Here is a 21,446-nt window from a genome sequence, read left to right on the forward strand (position 1 = left end):
TGGGGCGCCGGCTGCCCGTGAAAGCCCGGGGACCCCGCGGGCCGGGCACCGGGGGAGCCTCCCCCTCAGGCGAAGGGGCGGGAAGGCGGATCTCAGAGGAGAGAGGATCCAGGACGGCAGCCGGGACCCGATGCCCACGTGCCCGGCCGCCCCCGAGCCCGCAGGGCTCCTCAGGGGCGCCGCACGAGCCCCTCCGGCGCGAGGAACCGTCGGCCGGGGGCGGGGCCCAGCTCGACTCTCCCGCCCCGGAACGAGGAGGCGGGGCCGGCGTCGCCGCGAGCCGAGCTGCCGTGTTCCGCCCTCAGTCGCGGACCGCCTATCACGTGGTGGGGGGGAGAGTTGCTGTAACCAATAGCGATACGGCGCAGCGGAGCGGGCCACAGTGATTGGCGCCCAGCACTAACCAATCAGATGGCACATTTCAACACGCGCGAGGCCGCTGGTTGCCCGGGGAAACCGGCCGCGAAGAGCCGGCAAGCGGAGAGCGAGGCGCTGCTGAGAGGGGGATGCTGACTGGTGCACAGCCACAGCCCGGAATAGAAGCTTATCTGCCATTGGCTCTCTTTGGCGCCCCGCCGTGTGAGCTCGAGCAGCCGGGGGAAAGCGCAGTGTCGGGGCCCGGCCCGGGCGCAGGTAGGAGCCGACGCCTTGGGCCCGGGCGGGGCCGCCCCGCCCGCGAGACCGACCCCAGGGCCAGGCCGGGGCTTCTCCGGCCCCTCGAGTGTCCGTGAGGCCCCGCGCGCGGCCGGCTCTGAGGCGCTGGATCCGGGCGCGGGGCGCGGCTGAGGCGGCCCCGAGCGTGGGGTGAGCTGAGGCCAGTGGACGGTGGGAGCCCGCAGCCCGTGCGGAGCGCGGCCCGTGGGCCCCGGGGGGCTGCTGCACCCCCGGCTCGCTGGGTCTCCATCCTCCCCAGGCGTTACGGCTGGGTCCGCGGCCCCCCGCACCGGCCCCGGCCCCCTGCACCCCCCCCGGCCCCGGCCCCCCGCACCGGCCCCGGCCCCGGCCCCCCGCACCCCCCCCGGCCCCCCGCACCCGGCCCCGCCCCCCCGGCCCCCCGCACCGGCCCCGGCCCCCCGCACCCCCCCCGGCCCCGGCCCCCCGCACCCCCCCCGGCCCGCGGCCCCCCGCCCCCCCGGCCCGCGGCCCCCCGCCCCCGCCCCCCCGGCCCCGGCCCCCCCGCACCCCCCCCCGGCCCCGGCCCCCCGCACCCGCCCCCCCGCACCCGGCCCCAGCCCCGCCCGGGCTCCGCGCAGGAATCTGCCGGGGGGGGCGGTCCTACGGCTCAGCGGAGCCCTGGCTCCCGGCACGCGGCCGCGCGCCCTCCCGGGTGGGCTCCGGCGGCCCAGGAGCCGGCAGGGGCCTGGCCTCCCCCGCAGGGGCCTGGGCCGCGCTGCTCCAGGCAAATGCTGCAGCCGCCTGCTGCGACCTTGCGGCAGCTGCGAAGCCCCGCCCGTGTGCGGGACCCCGTTGTAGAGCAAAATGCTGCCGCCCGGTCCGGACAGAATCGTCCACGGGCTGGGTCCGGCCTGCGGGGGCCAGTCGGACCGCTTCTGGGTGCCTGGAAACTCCAAGTCATTTCTGTGCGAGGGGAAATGACCAGGACTATTTTCCTACCGTGCAGATGGACTGTGGGTGAATCCTAGCCCGTTAGTAGCTCTCCTTGGTGGGTGAAAGAGTTGGTGTCTCAGCTTGTAGTAGAAGAGGTTACTAGATATTTAAACATTAATCATTCGAACTGCCAGCTGTCATCAGTGAAAGGTAGTTCACCTAAATTTGAAAGCATACATAAAATAATACACAGCATGTAAACTCCCTTAGTGTATTCGGCTGATGTACTGTGCATCAACTCTTTTGTACTAATAACCTTTATTTATGTAGCACCTTTCATTTAGCTGGCTCCCAAAATGTTGTACATATTTAACAAATGGTATACAAACTATACACCAGGATCACTTCACCAAGATATACTCTTGGGTGGAATGCATTTCATAATACACACAACACTACGTAACAGTTTAGAATATAAATTTATTTTTTAAAAAGTCCATATGGAGCTGGAATTGGAGCAGGAATTTGGGTAAATAGAATATAGTTAACAAATAGTCCTAAAACAAACAAATCTCCTTGTTCTTATACTTCCAGTGTCTTCACATAGCATTACCTGAAGAATAATTACCAGATGAAATTACTAGCCTGAGGAGATGATAGTTAGTTTCCCAGGTTGTTCTCTGCACTTAGTTTGTTAGTGTTAAAGTATTTGTTTTTATTTTTGAATAGTTACATGTTTTAAAAATGGAACCTGCAGAAAAATCTATCCTCTGTGTGATTGAGGAAGGCCAGCTGAAGCAGGTTTGCTGATGCTTTCTCTTTCCTCCAGAATGGCTGGCACTGTGCTTGGGGTGGGGCCAGGAGTATTTATTTTAGCGCTGCTCTGTGTCTTGATGTTGCTGCTCTGCATGCTGTTATCCAGGACCTCCGGTCTTGCAAGGTAAGGAGATGTAGCCTTCTGGATAAAGAAAGCTAAAGTTATTAGAAGTGAAATGCCTGACTGTCCTAGTACATCTGGATTTTAGGGCACTGTTTCTTTAATTCCTCACAGCTTGAATAGGATCCATTTTAATCTCCTGTTAATAGCAGACTCTCATTAATTTAAGAGGGAGTTAGATTGAGTCCATAAACACTAACCAGCTCATTTGTAGTCTACCCGCTCTCCATAGAGTGCTACAGTGTGTAGAGTACTTGTACATACCAAGTAGGGTGGGAAGGATTATTGGCGGATTTTGGGTGTGAACTGTCATATATATATATTTATTTCATTCCTAAAGGCACTTTTCCAGGGCTTGGCCTTTCCCATTTGTCTTTTTGTTGCAGCACTGAAGATTAAATCACTTCAGGAGCTTGTCACTCTAAAGCCCATGTGTGGTTGTGGGACAGGATGCTGATTGACTAAGAGACTCATCTGTTTTTTAAGTCTTTGCTCACTGAGCCAAGATTCCCCCCATGAAAGTCGCATAAATAATTAAAATGATTGATTCAAGCAAATGTAACTATTTCCCGGTGCTCTTATGGGTAGGCAGTACAGAGACTATCCTGTACCAGGCTCCAGCAAAACATCCAATTCAAACCTTACGCTACAAGTCTGAGATTTTCAGTGCTGCCTAGGGGATCAAGTGGAAATTGTATGACCAGTTGCCCTAAGTGGTTTTGAAAATCAGATTTTCCTGGGTACTGCTTCACTACCAGTGTCTGATTTATGGGGAATTACTATCTTTCATTTCAGTATGTTGGCACTTTATATCTTAATGGGAAGGACAAAAGAAGAGTAGAATTCTTTTGAATTTGTGAGGGCTGCTTTTTTTGGAGTCCTGTGGCTGCACTAAATACCTGGGCTGGGGTTAGGCCGAGAAGAGGGATATGGGGATATTGGTTTGTTTGATGTGGTATGGACAAAATGTGAGCAGTGTCAATGTCTCATTTATAAAAGGAGCTGTGTGGCTGGGAGACCTAATAGTGGGATTCTTCCTATCCAATTCTTTCCTCAGATTCTCTGTCATTATGGTTTTCTTCTCTGCTGTGATCGTTATGTTGGTTCTGTTACTTTTCCCTCGTGCCAGTGAGTTCCCAGCACCAGCTACAGAAATGAAGGTAAATTCATGGTTTCTTTTCCCCATTTCAGGCTCGTTGTCCTGGTGGTTGCACCTTATTCAATTTAGGCCATTGGCTTTCAAACAGGGTGGGGGTGGAATGAGGTTGTCAGGGGACGTGGGGCTGTGGCTGACCAGGTGTCCAGGACAGGGCAGGATAGCAATGGAGAGAGTGTGCAGGGAGTCCCTTGTATTCAGATACGGGGGATGGAAGCTCAGCCCAGCCTCAGCAGCAGCTTGCTGCTTTCTCTCTCCTCCCTTCTTTGACCACTGGTGACTCTCTGCCAGCTCTCCTCTCTGCTACCCTGCCCTAGATACCTGGTTGGCTGCACCCCTTTGGAGCCTGAGCAAGAGGCACAAGTAGAGTGGGGTGGTTAGGACCCCCTTGTCTGTTCCATGATGCCAAAGGCTTCTCTATGGGTGGAACCAGCTGGGTCCTGCCACTGCCCAGAGGCGAGCAACCTGCTGTCCACAGTGAGTCATTTTCTGACATGGATGAATGGGAGTTCATAGATTCTAAGACCAGAAGGGATCATTATGATTATCTAATCAAACCTCCTGTATAGCACAGGCCATAAAACTTCCCCCAGATAATACCTAGAGCTGGTGTTTTTAAAAAAAAAAAAAAAAAAATCCAATCTTGATTTTAAAATTGTCATCATGGAGAGTCTACTACGACCCTTGGTACACTGTTCCAATGGCTAATTACCCGCATAGTGAAATTACTCGCACAGTCTGAATTTATCTAGCTTTAACTTTCAGCCATTGAATCATGTTATACCTTTCTCAGCTAGACAGAAGAGGAGTTCTTTATTAAGTATTTGTTTCCCCATGTAGGTACTTGTAGATTGTGATCAAGTCACCCCTCCGCCTTCTCTTTGTTAAACTAAACAGATTGAGCTCCTTGAGTTTATCACCATACAGCGTGTTTTCTAATCCTGTAATCATTCTTGTGGCTCTTCTCTGAACCCTCTTCAATGTATCACCATCCTTCTTGAATTGTGGACACCAGAACCGGACACAGTATTTCAGCATCAGTCACACCAATGCCAAGTACAGTGGTAAAATAACCTCTCTACTTCTATTCGAGTTTCCCCTATTTATAAATCCAAGGGTCTCATTAGCTCTTTTGGCCACAGTGCCACACTGGGAGCTCGTGTTCAGTTGACTGTCCACTACAACCCCCAAATCTTTTTCAGAGTCACTGGTTCCCAGGATTGAGTCCCTCATCCTGTACGTATGGCCTACATTCTTTGTTCCTAGATGTATACATTTACATTTAGCTGTATTAAATGCATATTGTTTGCCTGTGTCCATTTTACCAAGTGATGCGGATAGCTCTGCATCCATGACTTGTCCTCTTCATTAATTAGTGCACACCCAATTTTTGTGTCATCTACAAACTTTATCAGTGATGATTTTGATTTTTCCAGGTCATTGATAAAAATGTTAAATAGCATAGGACCAAGAACTGAGCCCTGTAGGACCCCAGTGGAAACAAACCTGTTTTTGACAATTCCTTGTTTACAGTTATAGTTAAGTTTGCAGTTAACCAGTTTTTAATCCATTTAATGAGTGCCATATTAATTTTCTATTCTAATTTTTTAATCAGAATGTTGAGCAGTACCAAGTCCAAGTCTGTTAGGTCAACACTATTACCTTTATCAAGCAAACTTGTGTTCTCATTAAAAAAAAAAAAAAAAATCAAGTTAGTTTGATAGGGTCTATTTTCCATAAACCCACACTGATTCATATTAATTCCATTACATTCCTTTTCGTCTTTATTAATCAAGTCCCTTATCAGCTGCTCCATTATCTTACCCAGGGTCATAGAATCATAGAATATCAGGGTTGGAAGGTACCTCAGGAGGTCATCTAGTCCAACCCCCTGCTCAAAGCAGGACCGATCTCCAATTAAATCATCCCAGCCAGGGATTTGTCAAGCCTGACCTTAAAAACTTCTAAGGAAGGAGATTCTACCACCTCCCTAGGTAACGCATTCCAGTGTTTCACCACCCTCCTACTGAAAAAGCTTTTCCTAATATCTAACCTAAATCTCCCCCACTGCAACTTGAGACCATTACTCCTTGTTCTGTCATCTGCTACCACTGAGAACAGTCTAGAGCCATCCTCTTTGGAACCCCCTTTCAGGTAGTTGAAAGCAGCTATCAAATCCCCCCTCATTCTTCTCTTCCGTAGACTAAACATCCCCTGTTCCCTCAGCCTCTCCTCATAAGTCATGTGTTTCAGTCCCCTAATCATTTTTGTTGTCCTCCGGTGGACGTTTTCCAATTTTTCCACATCCTTCTTGTAGTGTGGGGCCCAAAACTGGACACAGTACTCCAGATGAGGCCTCACCAGTGTCGAATAGAGGGAAACAATCACGTCCCTTGATCTGCTGGCAGTGCCCCTACTTATACATCCCAAAATGCCATTGGCCTTCTTGGCAACAAGGGCACGCTGTTGACTCATATCCAGCTTCTCGTCCACTGTAACACCTAGGTCCTTTTCTGCAGAACTGCTGCCGAGCCATTCGGTCCCTAGTCTGTAGCAGTGCATGGGATTCTTCCGTCCTAAGTGCAGGACTCTGCACTTGTCCTTGTTGAACCTCATCAGGTTTCTTTTGGCCCAATCCTCCAATTTGTCTAGGTCCCTCTGTAGCCTATCCCTACCCTCCAGCGTATCTACCTCTCCTCCCAGTTTAGTGTCATCTGCGAACTTGCTGAGGGTGCAATCCACACGATCCTCCAGATCATTAATGAAGATACTGAACAAAACCGGCCCCAGGACCGACCCTTGGGGCACTCCACTTGATACCGGCTGCCAACTAGACATGGAGCCATTGATCACTACCCATTGAGCCCGACAATCTAGCCAGCTTTCTATCCACCTTATAGTCCATTCATCCAGCCCATACTTCTTTAACTTGCTGGCAAGAATACTGTGGGAGACGGTGTCAAAAGCTTTGCTAAAGTCAAGGAACAACACGTCCACCGCTTTCCCTTCATCCACAAAACCAGTTATCTCATCATAGAAGGCAATTAGATTAGTCAGGCATGACTTGCCCTTGGTGAATCCATGATCGCTGTTCCTGATCACTTTCCTCTCCTCCAAGTGCTTCAGAATTGATTCCTTGAGGACCTGCTCCATGATTTTTCCAGGGACTGAGGTGAGGCTGACTGGCCTGTAGTTCCCAGGATCCTCCTTCTTCCCTTTTTTAAAGATGGGCACTACATTAGCCTTTTTCCAGTTGTCCGGGACTTCCCCCGATTGCCATGAGTTTTCAAAGATAATGGCCAATGGCTCTGCAATCACATCCGCCAACTCCTTTAGCACTCTCGGATGCAACGCATCCGGCCCCATGGACTTGTGCTCGTCCAGCTTTTCTAAATAGTCCCGAACCACTTCTTTCTCCACAGAGGGCTGGTCACCTCCTCCCCATGCTGTGCTGCCCAGTGCAGTAGTCTGGGAGCTGACCTTGTTCGTGAAGACAGGCAAAAAAAGCATTGAGTACATTAGCTTTTTCCACATCCTCTGTCACTAGGTTGCCTCCCTCATTCAGTAAGGGGCCCACGCTTTCCTTGACTTTCTTCTTGTTGCTAACATAACTGAAGAAACCCTTCTTGTTACTCTTAACATCTCTTGCTAGCTGCAACTCCAGGTGTGATTTGGCCTTCCTGATTTCACTCCTGCATGCCTGAGCAATATTTTTATACTCATCACTGGTCATTTGTCCAATCTTCCACTTCTTGTAAGCTTCTTTTTTGTATTTAAGATCAGCAAGGATTTCACTGTTAAGCCAAGCTGGTCACCTGCCATATTTACTATTTTTTTTTCTACACATCGGGATGGTTTGTCCCTGTAATCTCAGTAAGGATTCTTTAAAATACAGCCAGCTCTCCTGGACTCCTTTCCCCCTCATGTTATTCTCCCAGGAGATCTTGCCCATCAGAAAAGCAGACTTTGACTCCCTCAGGGAACTGAAGTCCAGGGTCCGTATTCTGCTGCTTTCCTTTCTTCCTTGTGTCAGGATCCTGAACTCGACCATCTCATGGTCACTGCTTCCCAAGTTCCCATCCACTTTTGCTTCCCCTACTAATTCTTCCCGGTTTGTGAGCACCAGGTCAAGAAGAGCTCTGCCCCTAGTTGGTTCCTTCAGCACTTGCACCAGGAAATTGTCCCCTACATTTTCCAAAAACTTCTTGGATTGTCTGTGCACCGCTGTATTACTCTCCCAGCAGATATCAGGGTGATTGAAGTCTCCCTTGAGAACCAGGGCGTGCGATCTAGTAACTTCTGCGAGTTGCTGGAAGAAAGCCTCGTCCACCTCATCCCCCTGGTCCGGTGGTCTATAGTAGACTCCCACCACAACATCACCCGTGTTGCTCACACTTCTAAACTTAATCCAGAGACTCTCAGTGTGAGGCTGATAGGCCTATAATTATTCGGGTCATCCTGTTTACCCTCTTTAAAAATTGGCACAATGTTTGCTTTCTTTAAGTCTTCTGGAACTTCCCCAGTTCTCTAAAGCTTATTGAAAAGCTATGTTAATGGTCTAGTGAGCTGCTCAGCTAGTTCTTTCAAAACTCTTGGATGCAAATTATCTGGACCTACTGATTTTAGTAACTTCTGTTTAACATTCTTCAAAGATACTAGTGGAATGGAAAGAGTGTTGTCAACACCATATGATGAGACTATATCATCTGGTTTCCCCCCCCCCCCCCCATACTTGCTTTTTCTGCATTATTATTGATAATTTTACCATTTCCATCTGCCATGCTGGAGCCTCCGCATGTATTTATTGACAAATAAAACTCGCAGTATTTTTAAATGTTTTGCACAGAATGCCCTCAGGAGTAGCTTTGGGACATTATCTTCACAGCAGCCTTTGTTTCTGAGCAGATGTGCTACAGGGTTACATGTCAGCTTCAGCTTTCTCAGGGTATGTGGCTTCATTCCTAGGTACAATGAGCTGCAGTGATCAAACTGGAAGTGCACAAAAGCATGGATCCCTGTAGCCAGGTCTGTGCCCAATAGGATGGGCTGCAGTCTGCTGACCATCTGAAGTGAGTGCTATTTGCAGCTGTGGCTATATGAGCATCCTGAGTCCCCTACCTCTCATCTCTGCAGCATGTACGTGCTAGGGACACAGGGTTTATCACACACCAAGAAGGAAAACTTTGTGGGAGTCCCTTGTTATGATATTGGGAGCACATCACTACTATAGTGTCCATTCTGACTCTCTCAATCCCTGTTTTGATCTGGAGTAACCCAAACTACTGTATTCTGGAATTCTTGCATTTGACAGTTCAGCTTGTATTCTTAGCCCTGGTCTACACTAGGACTTTAGGTCGAATTTAGCAGCGTTAAATCGATGTAAACCTGCACCTGTCCACACGATGAAGCCCTTTATTTCGACTTAAAGGGCTCTTAAAATCGATTTCCTTACTCCACCCCTGACAAGTGGATTAGCGCTTAAATCGGCCTTGCCAGGTCGAATTTGGGGTACTGTAGACACAATTCGACGGTATTGGCCTCCGGGAGCTATCCTAGAGTGCTCCATTGTGACTGCTCTGGACAGCACTCTCAACTCAGATGCACGATTGTTTGCCGTTGCTCTGACGCAGGGAGGGGTGACTGACGACATGGCTTACAGGGTTGGCTTACAGGGAGTTAAAATCAACAAAGGGGGTGGCTTTACATCAAGGAATATTTCAGGCAGGACTTCACGGAGGGTTCCAATAAGAAATGGTGCACCTAAGTTATTGTTCTTATTGTAACAAGGAGGTTAGTCTGGCCTCTGATACATGGCTAGATTTACCTCGCTGCACCTTCTCTGTGAGTGACTGCAGTGTGACCTAGAGGAATGAGTCCCCTAGACGGGGGAGGGGGGGTTGCAAATGAGTACAAAACAAATCTGGTCTATTTCTTGTTTTGATACACTCCATCTATCTTTTACATATTTGGCTGGCAGCAGACGGTGCAGAAGGACTGCATGCCATCCACATCTCATGGCTGCTCGGCAGAAGATGGTACAATAGGACTGCTAGCAATCTATATCACCTGCCTGCTTAGCATAAGATGGTTCAATAGGACTGACTGCAGGACTAAAGAGAATGACCTGATCAAGTCACTCCAGATTTAGTCCCTGCACCCATGTCTGCCCAGGCGCTCCTGATCAACCTCACAGAGGTGACCAGGAGCACCTCGGACATGACAATGACGGCTACCAGTCCTATTGCACCGTCTGCTGCCACAAGGCAATGGGTTGCTGCTGCTGTGTAGCAATGCAGTACCGCGTCTGCCAGCACCCAGGAGACATACGGTGACAGTGAGCTGAGTGGGCTCCATGCTTGCTGTGGTATGGCGTCTGCACAGGTAACTCAGGAAAAAAGGCGCAAAACGATTGTCTGCCCTTGCTTTCACGGAGGGAGGGAGGGAACGGGGGCCTGACGATATGTACCCAGAACCACCCGCGACAATGTTTTAGCCCCATCAGGCATTGGGATTTCAACCCAGAATTCCAATGGGCAGCGGAGACTGTGGGAACTGTGGGATAGCTACCCACAGTACAACACTCCGGAAGTCGACTCTCTAGCCTCGGTACTGTGGAAGCACTCCGCTGAGTTAATGCACTTAGAGCATTTTCTGTGGGGACGCACGCACTCGAATATATAAAACCGATTTCTAAAAAAACAACTTCTATAAATTCGACCTAATTTCGTAGTGTAGACATACCAGTTTGTAAGGGTATTTGCATCCCTATGGATCCTACCTCCTAGTTCCTTTCCCCAGAAGTCCTTAGTCAGGATTGGAACTCTTTTTGTGCAGTGCTTTGGTGGCCTAGCCTATTCGTGCAGTATAGTTTCTAGTCAGGAGCTGCAGTGTCTTGCCATCTTTCTAGTATGCAGGAAAGTTTTTGCATTCTCCCAGGACAGTTCTTACTCCCTGATCAACTGACCCTGAGGTAGAGGCATTTGTCACTCTTTTAATCAGAGCCCACCCATGCCTCGCCATCACCTCACTGCTCAAACCCTGCTAGAGCCCTTGCTTGGCTCCTGCCTTGAGTACTGTACCTCTCCCGTCATCTCTTTCTACACTCCATGTACTCAGAACGCCTCTGCTAAAGTCATCTCCTCCTCCTCCTGCCATGTTTCACATTCCCTCCCCACCATACACACACCCTCACATACTTTTTTTAATTCTGCTGTGGCTCCTGTTCTCTTGCCACATCTTCCCTCATGTGCTCCTTCGGCAACTCACAACCTTTTCTCTCTCCTCCTTTGTCTCTTCAACTTTGATCTTTTCACCTTCCATCAGGCTGCCCTCTGGCCCCATGTAGAACAATCTTCATCATCTTAGCCACTAAACTTCAGTGCTCTCTCCTCTTTTGGTATTTCATTTGCCTCCTCACGAGTAATATTCCCCATACTGTCTGTGTCTGGTCTTTGCGTTAGCTTAAAATCTTCAGGGCAGGAAATCTGGCTTGCTCTGCATCTGTAAATTGCTGTAAAAATCCCATTTATAGTGTAAGAGATTTACAATTTTGATAATCCCATAATACTTCAGTCTGTGAGCTTTTCTCATTCTCTTTCCTGTCACTGTTACCCTGCTAGAGTGCTTCTTTGTATCCCCCATCTGCCCTTCTTCTGGGGCAATTGTAATCCTGCCCCTGCTAAAATACAGTTTCACTTGCATGTCAACTGCTTCCAGAAGAGTCAATCAGAGTCTTCATTACCAGTAATCTGGCTCCCTGTTGGGTCCATCAGCAAATGCCCTTTCTGGGCTTGTTCTCCTTCTTGCCAAAGGTTTCCCAGTACTAATGATTTAAATTCCTCACTCTTTACACCATCTTTTCACTCACACACTGCAGCTCTTAGTTCTCCTGTTTTGCTGGGCTTGCCTGGGAATGCAGCTGGAAGATAGGCCTCTACAGCAGATTGCACTTGAGTTTTTCCTACAGTGTCCTAGTTTGTGGGTACTGACAGATTCTCATACCACAGTTTTCACCAAAAGGTTTGTGAGCTGGACTCTTAGTAATGATCCTGTGGTTCCTTTATTATCACACACCTGACTTTGTCCCAGTGATTAAAAAGCCCTTTCTTAGCACTGTGATTTCCTGTGTCCTTGAGGAACTCTCAGAGCTTGAGGAATGTTCACCCTGTTCTTCTGCAGTTGGAAGACAAGTACCTTCCAAGGGAAATTTTCTGTTCCTCCTTGGTTTTCCTCTGGCAGGATACTGGTTGTTTGACTGGAGGATGCAGGCAGTTAGTTCTATGGTGAGCCTTCCTCCAAGGCTCTGCACTCCAAGGTGGCTTGCCTCAAAACCCCTCTGTCTCTTGCTTGTTGCACAGTGCAGCCTGCCTGGCCTCAGAATTTTGCTTGGTTTCTGGGAGTTCAAGCTGCCTCCATTGCTTCTTGCTCACATTTCTAAGTTAGACTGCAAATGCTTTGGTTCAGGGACCATACCTTTCTTTGCCTTCCTTGCAGCACCCAGCACACTTTTGAGCATTATAGAGTAATAATCACTTGGCAAAGAGTCCTGCATTCAGCACCCTGCCTGACCCTCCACTGACTTTCTCAATCATTTACCCCTAATTCCACTTGCCTTCTGTCTCAGAGCCCGATTGGTGTCCTTTCACCTTCCTAAGAGCTTAGTCTCTGTTGGCCATAGTTTAGATGGTGGATTCTCTTGACTCCTGCTCACACCATGCTGCTTTCTGTGTTTGTCTTATTCTTGCTCTACATCTCCCAGCCCTTCTGTAGGTGTTTGGGGCTTTGGATACCAAAGTGCTCTTTCCCATATTCCATTATTAGCGTGCAGAGGAATGATACTCACTTTTCTAAATATTGAGTTGTGTGGTATGTGTGACGTTCCCCTGGTGTTACCTGGACTGATGATCTGGTAGGTCACTCCAATCCTCGACTCTGGGAGCCAGCCTTGCCTTGCTCTGCTCTGAGAACCCCCACTCCCGGGCTATTCAGACAGCCTCTACCCTGTAAGCAGCTCCCAGCTACGTGAGCGAGCACTTTTGGCCAGCACTGCTTGGACTGTGCAACCAAATGACACTAGCCAGTATCTGCGGTCCCAGACACAATCCTAGGAACCTCCGTCTTGCAGTGTCCAGTTATGCCCGCTGGATGCTGCAAGCTTATATGAGTTCGCCAATTTAACAAATAAATTGATATATATCAGGCTTGTTATCCCAAGGGGAGTCTCTGATATGCTTCAAACCAATGCACTGCTTCATGTAGAATAAACAAATTTATTAACTACAAAAGATAGATTTAAAGTGATTATAAGTCAAAGCACAAGAAGTCCGATTTGGTCAAATGAAATAAAAGCAAAACACATTCTAAGTTGATCTTAACACTTTCAGTGCCCTTACAAACTTAGATGTTCTCATCACAGACTGGCTGGTTGCCCTTCAGCCAGGCTCTCCCCTTTGATCTGCGCTTCAGTTGCTTGGTGGTGGTGTCTGTAGATGGAGTTGGAAGAGAGAGCCAGCATGGCAAACGTCTCTCCCTTTTATCATGTCTTTTCTTCCCTCCTGGCTTTGCCCCCCCCCTCCCCCTTCAGAGTCAGGTGAGCATTACCTCATCATAGCCCCAAACTGACCAAGGGAATGGGGGTGACTCCCTCGAGAGTCCAACAGATCCTTTGTTGCTGCCTAGGCCAGTGTCCTTTGTTCCTGTGAGGCTGGGCTGGGTTTGTCCCATGCATGCCCTGATGAGGTGTGAACTGATCACCATATTTGGGGTCAGGAAGGAATTTTCCTCCAGGACAGACTGGAAGAAGCCTGGGGCTTTTTTGCCTTCCTCTGTAGCATGGGGCACGGGTCACTTGCTGGAGGATTCTCTGCACCTTGAAGTCTTTAAACCATGATTTGAGGACTTCAATAGCTCAGACATAGATGAGAGGTTTATCGCAGGAGTGGGTGGGTGAGATTCTGTGGCCTGTGTTGTGCAGGATGTCGGACTAGATGATCATGATGGTCCCTTCTGACCTTTAATATCTATGAACTGCCCCTCTGCTCCTGGAGAGTTTTTGCCTGGGCTTGTTTTAAGCTATGAGGACACGTTTTCAGCCTCATAACTATATACATGAAATTACAACCTATAACATTACTGTAACAACAATGCTCAGTGTGTCATGAGCCTTCCAAAGACACCTACCATGACAAACTTTGCATTGTGTACCACACAATCATATTAAAGAATGAACATGGTGGTGTAGGGCGTTTCCCCAAGGTACGGAGTGTCACAGTGTGGTATGAGAGGTTCTTTTTTTTTTTTTTCCTCCCCTCCTCCTCCGCCCCTCCCCCTCCCCCATGCATGTGAATTGCCTTGCTCCAAGTAAAACTTGGAACTGAGATCAAGGGCCGTGGTGGAAATAGGTTATAGTGTACATGTTCGACAAGCCAGCAGAATAAATGCTCATTTACAGGATCTCCAGGACTTGCCCCTGAAGCAGCCTAGTTCAATACGATATCAATAATACATGGCCTGGGCTTTCTATGCTCAAAGCCTGCTAATTGGCTAATTAAAAAGTGAAAGTGTTGGACGAGCAAACATGTCACCCTCAAGAGACTTGTTCTGTAGCAGAGCCAAGGTCAAGCTTGTGTTAACACTGTTTCATAATACTCACCTTTGTTATAAGCAATCCCAGAAGCTCAAAGGATGATTTCATAATCCTGGGCTTTCTGGTTGGTGTTTCTCACTATCATTTTGTCTGCCTTCTGTGTCTGCATCTTCACTAAATAATCAGATATTCTTTTCCTGCCATGTATCCTCTGTAAGCACAGTGGTGCCTTATATCAATGCCCATAAATATAAAGATCAGTGACTAGTATTCTGGAAGAAGCAGCTGTGTGACATGGAGTTCATGAAACAACTGGTTGACTTCAGGGAAATAATTGCTGGACAAGATTTCAGCTCTTGTCTCGCTGTCATGACTCACGGCCACATGTTATTCTAGTGAGCTGAGCATGGTTAACTCAGGGCTATTTTGAACCTCATGGATCAGATTCTGCACTCTGGTTCACCTTAGATTCCTACTGAATTCTATTGAAGTTTGGGTCCAAGGAATGCAGAATTGGGCTCCACTCCATGATTAAACACTTTCTAATTCATCTAAATAGTAGGTACCTTGCTGCTTCATGGCTCAGCTTAATTCTCGCCTTAGAACTAAGCTTGAAACAGGATGGGAATAGGAACCTATTATATAAACCCACTCACAAGTGGTAGCATTTGAGCCACTGTCCAGTAATCAGAACCAACAGAGAAATTCAGTGTGAGTACTACCATGAATGTGTCTCATGTGAACCTATTAAATTTAAAATAATAGGATGGCAGCTCTGTGGGTCAAATGCTAGCACTGTGAGTTGGTATTCAGCAGAACAGGGTTTGAATTTCATCCTGCTTTGGAGTTGGCACACACAGCTCTAGTGGGAGAAGACATCCCCTTTGTTACTCAGCAGCGACCCCGCCAGCGGGTTAGGCAGAGCAGCCTGCCTTTATCGGAGAAATCCTGCTGAGAGGTGGCACATTTGGGAAGGAGTGTACCCCATCCCTGCCTGCCTGCATGGAGCTGCTACTTTTATCTTGGCTGGCTTTTCCTTTTCAAAAGGCCAAAAGTTCTATTCTGTTCTATTTTTTACTACCTGGTACACCATCTCTCAGCCCCCAGAGAACACTTACTTACTATTCTACAGTGAACTGGTCAAATTGCCATGGTACCTGCAGTAGGGCTTTTGTTAACAGTGATAAAGAAGGAAATGTTGTTGTGTAATTTGTGACCTTTCCACTCTCCTCAGATCGTGGACACCTTCTTCATTGGTCGCTATGTCCTGGTCTCCCTTCTCAGTGTGACATTTCTAGGAAGTCTGTTCCTGGTTCTGGTTCACCATATCTTGGAGCCAGTGTATGCTAAACCACTCTGAGTTAATTAGCTGTTCCGAAGAAGGGAATTCCCCATGCTCCAAAGTAGACAATGTGTTACCAGTTGGGTAAAGAAAATATGCTCCCCAAATCTCTCCAGAAACCTTTCTTCAAGTGATGTTATGAGACCTACACTGATTTCCAGAATCAGCATCTGCTTTCTGGGGCCCTGGCATCTCCAGAATGAAGTTGTAGAATGTGTATGCTTTGGACTGGATAATTACCAAATGTTGCTGCTGTGTCTTTCGAAGCTGAGAACTGTTTCCTGGCAGAGACAGTCCTGTTTACAGACTTTATCGTGTGTCTCCAGTATTTTTTTTTCCAGGGGTACATCCATGGTCTCTGTTCTATGGAAATTTAGCTGCTCTGGCTTCTCCTATTCCTCATCTACAGTTGTAGTCCTAGCTGAAATTTCCTAAAAGATCTGATCCTTACCTGAACCACTGGGGTCTAAAAGTCAGGCTGGAAATCTTTCCAACAAAGGAGGTGGTGCAGAATGCCATGATGGAGGCCTTTCCTGGTGCTGGTGCTTTTGGCTAAAGGAAGTATGGAAATAAATAAAAAGGGGAACTGAACTTGGAGGCTTTAGCCCAGTTCAGTTTGAACTGTGGGTGTTAGAAGTTTGGGTTGGTTCACCTATCCCTGCCATTTTTGGCTTTGTAATCCTTCTCAAAACACCTGAGAAATGATTTCAGAGGCAGAAGCAAGTGGAGAGGGTAAACTCATGGGAAAGTGAGATCCTATTTTTATGGCAATAAAAAAGCAGGAACAGGAAGAACTAAATGTTTCTCAGTTTCCCTGGCTTAAAAAGTACTGACGTGACAGTTCAAAGGTGTTGCTTATGCCCAGCTCTGAATCCAGGGGCTCTTTCAGAGACACTCTGGCACAAGGAAATGGATCTGTGTTGCCATTCTTGAGCTTGCCCTGAACCGGGGTTTATTTTGCTGCCTCCTTGCTCCCTTGGAGAGGGTCAGGGAGGGGATTGCGAGCTCCTCTGTGCGGGGAGCTGAATGTGCATGTCACTAGATATTCCCACCAGCATTTCAGGGAGGAAAACCTGCTGCAGAAGGTGGAACCACTGAAGGGAGGCTAGGGACAGAACGGTGGGAGCAGATGTGGGGACCTCTTCCCCCATGCTCTTCTGTGGGCTGAGGCGATCTGGCCTTGAGCCCAGAGCAAGAGTGAAGTTTTGAAAAGTAGCTTGCATAAAAACATAACATTTGAAAAATGCTGCAGGAGGAGGCCGTGGAGGAAAGGGTAGGACATGCCTAGTCATGTATGGAAATCGGCCACCTGGGCCCAAACTTTCTACTGTAATAAAAACCATCTTTGTAGCCCAGAGGGTTTTTTTCCCAGACCCATTCAACGCCCTGTATAATGTATATGCCACCTTAGACACTTCCCTAACACCCGTGGCACTTGACAAAAACAGCTGCTATGCAGCTAGAGCATTTTAATAAAGAAATCTCATGCTCATTCTAGGACTAGGCTTTGTCATCAGCTCTTTTCTTCTCCTCTAGGTATTCCTTTGCACTCTGTTTTATTTAGTGAATTGTATTTAATGGATCCCCAAGGGCTTATTTGTTGCCCTCCCTTCCTTCTTCATGCAAGTGCAAAACTAATGAGTCCCTCTGAGAAGCCACTGGCTGACTGGTTCCTAGAGGACAAAATAAAGAATAATGTGTTTTTTAGCAATTTGATGACCGCTCCAGTCCCTATAACTGTGGAGGGGCCTTCACTTATGAGCGAAGCTGAAGGCTGGAGTACTCGTGCCACTCATGCCCTTTTGGAAATTCACCTTTTTGTAGGCCAGCTGTTGATTGGCATGCAACTTTAGGCCTGGACTCTCCAAAGCCATATTGGGATTGGCCACTTGGGCCTTGCCCGTGATGCCATAGCCACGTACCTGCTCCCAGTGGGACACACTTGACTGCTCAGTACTGAAAGGGGATGTGACTAAAAAATTCCAGTAGGACAACCACCCTCGGCGGTGCTTTGGGGAACTTCTGGATATCCCCATTGTTCCAGAAGGGGAAAGTAAATGGTTCTTTCCAAAATTCTGTCCTTAAATTAGAAATGAGTGAAATAAGAATTGTCATGTAATTTAGGGCATATTGCTCGTGACATTTTTCTGGGCATTTGGGGGGCAATGTAGACGTGTGTGTTTTTCGAATGCTGAATCAAACAAAAGTACACAGAGTCCCTTTCTAGTGAGATTCCCGCTCATAATTCAGGCAGGGTAACCAATGGCGTAGGAGCTGGGGTAGGATAGATCATGAAAAAAACCACATCATTTATATAAATAAACATCTGAAGCCTCTGACTCCAGCCATGTCTGGAACGACAACCAATCCCACTCAGCTTTCTCGGATGCCTGGGTCAAACTTCAGCAGAATGGCCCAGGGAGCGTTTTATGTTCTCAGAAGCACAACACACTGACAAAGGGCAAACTTCTAATGCAAATGTTTTGCGGATGTCCTATGTGCACCTCGCAGGTCGGTGAAACTAGTCTTTGTGATGCCTCAGGTATAATGTGCCACCATCCAAGCAATGCATGCTCTGTTGCCTATTGTTTAGTTACGTACTTGCACCATATCTGCCTGTTCGTACTCATACAATGCTAAATGCCACCCCTTTCCACTGACTGTACCTAACTACTTCTTTCAGGCCATGAAATAGCTTCGCTGGTTTTACTGACACCATGGTTCCTCTATCACTTCTTGCAATTTTCACAGTCTATCCTGCCTGAACTATTCCTAGCTCCTGTGGAGGGAAAGATCTCCCTTTGCTGGCATTGGCTGTAGAAAGCTTGTCATTCGTTTTGTTAGAAAACTGAAGTGGGGAAGCAACCCCTTTCTTCTGATGAAAGCACAAAATCTGATGGAGAGGGGCTCTGGTGAATGAACTTCTGACTAGATCAGGGACGGGTAAACATTTGGCCTGAGGGCTGCATCGGGTTTCTGAAATTGTATGGAGGGCCGGTTAGGGGAGGCTGTGCCTCCCAAAACAGCCAGGCATGGCCTGGCCCTCACCCCTTGTCTGACCCCCTGATGCCCCCCCTGGATTCCTGCCCCATCCAACCCCCCTTGTTCCCTGACAGCCCCCTGGGGACTCCTGCCCCTAACTGCTTTCCCCCCTCCCTTCCTGACTGCCCCCCTGGGACTCCTGCCCCATCCAACCACCCTTTCTCCCTGACTGCCCCCAGACCCCCCGTCCCTAACTGTCTGCTGCTGGCCCATCCAACCCCCCCTCCTTCCTGACTGCCCCTCCGGGACCCCTGTCCCCTGACTGCCCCCAGCACCCCTGCCCCTAGCTGCCCCCCGCCGCCCCATCCAACCCCACACCTTCCTGACTGCCCCCCATGACCCCCGCCTCCATTCAACCCCCCTGTTCCCCACCCTCTGACCGCCCTGACCCCTATCCACACCCCCGGCCCCTGACCACCCCCCAAACTCCCCTGCCCCATTACTGCGCTGCCTGGAGCACCGGTGCCTGGCGGTGCGGCTGCACCAGGACAGGCATCCGTGCCCTGCAGCACAGAGCACTGAGTCAGGCCGGACTCTGCAGCCCTGCTGCCCAGAGCATTATGCTGGCAGCGCAGTGAGCTGAGGCTGGATGGGGGGACAGCAGGGGAGGCCCTGGGGGCGAGCCTCCTGGGCCAGGGGCAGGACGGTCCTGGGGGCCATAGTTTGCCCACCTCTGAACTAGATTGTATAACTTCATTGAAAAGTACTTGGCCCAGCATTGAATGAGGAGGAAACACAAATCAAAGTGATGCTAAGCTGCAACTTCATCTCTAACAAGAAAAATATGGGGGAAAGGGTGTGAACAATCCTGAAGTACTAAAAACCTTGCAAATAAAAGCCTGCAGCTCCCATTGGAGCGCTTAGGAGCCGGAGCCAGGCCATGCCGTGGCTTCTGGGAGCCAGTTGATGCAGCCCCCGACCCTGCGCCCTGGCCGGAGGGGAGCCAAGCCACGTGCTGTGGCCCCCGATCTGGCGCCCCGGCTAGAGCACCAAAGCAGGGCAAGCCCCAGACCCAGTTCCCCAGTGGGAGCTTGCGGGCCGGCTTAAAATGGCTCGCGGGCTGCAGTTTGCCCACCCCGACATAGACAAAGCCAAGAGTTCAGTTAGTGGTGAGCTCGTTCACTGCTCTGAGTCTTTGCTCTAACTGCATAGCTCAGTCTGTAAGCTCCTGGGAGCAGGGCTGTCTGTATTATCTGTGTTGTATATCATCAAGCATATTGTTGGTGCTTAAATGGTAACGAAAGGAATGCTACGGCTTCAATTCAATTCGGTGGTCACCAACCCAGCGATCGTGATCGATCCTAGAGCCTCTGCCAGTCGATCGCAATCTCTGGGCCTCTACAAAGCCAGTGGCGCACTGGGGCTTAGGCGAGCTGCCTGCTGTAGCCCTATGCCGCTCCCAAAAGCGGCTGGCTGCTGGCACGTTTCTGGGAACTGGCCAATGGGAGCTGTGGGGACGGAGCTTGCAGGCGTGAGCAGTGCATGGAGACCCGCTGCTCCCTCTCCTGGAGGGACTGCAGAGATTTGCCAGCAGCCAGCTACTCCTGAGAGCAGCGTGGGGCCACGGCAGGCAGGCAGCCTGCCAGAGCTCCGCTGTGCCGCCAGCCAGGAGCCGCCGATTGTAAGCGCCTCCCAGCCAGAGCTTGCACCCTTTCCCACACTCCAATCCCCTGCACCAGCCCGGGGCCCCCTCCTGCACCAACCTCCCTCCCAGAGACCACACCTCTCACCCTCTCCTGCACCCCAATCCCCTGTACCAGCCGTGGCATGGCCTGGCTCTGGCCCCTAAGCGCTCCAATGGGAGTTGCAGGCTTTTATTTGCAAGGTTTTTAGTACTTCAGGATTGTTCACACCCTTTTTCCCCATATTCCCCCCTATGCACCCAAACTCCCTCCCAGACCCCTCACCCCCTCCTGCATCCCAATCCCTTGTCCCACCCTGGAGCCCCCTCCTGCACCCAACTCCCACTCAGAGCTTGCACCCCTCACTCCCGCACCCCAACCCCCTGCCCCAGCCTGGTGAAAGTGAGTGAGGGTGAGGGAGAGCGAGTAACAGAGGGTGGGGGGAATGGAGTGAGCAGGGTGGGGCCTCAGGGAAGAGGTGGGGTAGATCCTGGGTTGATCTTAAATTCAAAAAGTGATCTTGTGAATAAAAAGGTGGAGACCACTGATCTAGCTGGATTGTAGTAAAGCATTTGTCTCATGGAATGTTATCTCAGATTGGCTTCAACCTCAGCTTCTTCATATGGATTGAAAACTGACCCAAGGACTGTTGTTAAACAACAATAGATAGAGGTGGTGGGGAGTCAGTCTGAGTCTGGGTTTAACCTCACTCTTGAGGTGCAGGGAGAGTAGATGATGGAGGCACAAAAAGCAGGAGTGTGTTAATGAAATTTGCTGATGACAAAGTTGGGATTCATCATCAGCACAGGAGGATTGGAATATTATATAGATATATGGATAGAGAAATGACTTTCAGCAGATCATAACCTTTCCCCTGATACTTTACAAAGCATGTTTTATATGAAATATAATTATATGCAGATGAGGAATATGGGGGGTTACAGTGTGCTTCCCCCAAGGTACAGAATGTCACAATGCACATTGCAAAACATAATCCCAATTATATATAAAATGATGGGGTCTAAATTATCTGTTACCATTCAGGAGAGAAATCTTGGTGTCATGGTATAGTTCTCTGAAAACATCCACTCAATGTACAGCGGCAGTGAAAAAAGCAAACAGAATGTTGGGAATCATTAAGAAGGAATAGATGATAACACAGAAAATATATTGCCCCTTGTGATAGACCCAGGCCAGTTGGGTACAGCAGAGTA

General features: G+C 49.0%; 1 protein-coding gene across 1 annotated transcript; it reads left to right on the forward strand.

Moving 5' to 3' along the window:
• Nucleotides 1-1,671: 1,671 nt before the first annotated feature.
• TMEM218 (transmembrane protein 218) lies at nt 1,672-17,068 on the forward strand. Its single transcript, XM_073320832.1, has 3 exons — nt 1,672-2,488; nt 3,543-3,645; nt 15,461-17,068. The coding sequence occupies exons 1-3, from the start codon at nt 2,358-2,360 to the stop codon at nt 15,584-15,586; spliced, it is 360 nt and encodes a 119-aa protein (XP_073176933.1). The 5' UTR covers nt 1,672-2,357; the 3' UTR covers nt 15,587-17,068.
• The last annotated feature ends 4,378 nt before the right edge of the window (nt 17,069-21,446 follow it).

The sequence above is a fragment of the Lepidochelys kempii genome, chromosome 22, assembly GCF_965140265.1.
Source record: "Lepidochelys kempii isolate rLepKem1 chromosome 22, rLepKem1.hap2, whole genome shotgun sequence".
Classification (NCBI taxonomy): Eukaryota; Metazoa; Chordata; order Testudines; family Cheloniidae; genus Lepidochelys; species Lepidochelys kempii.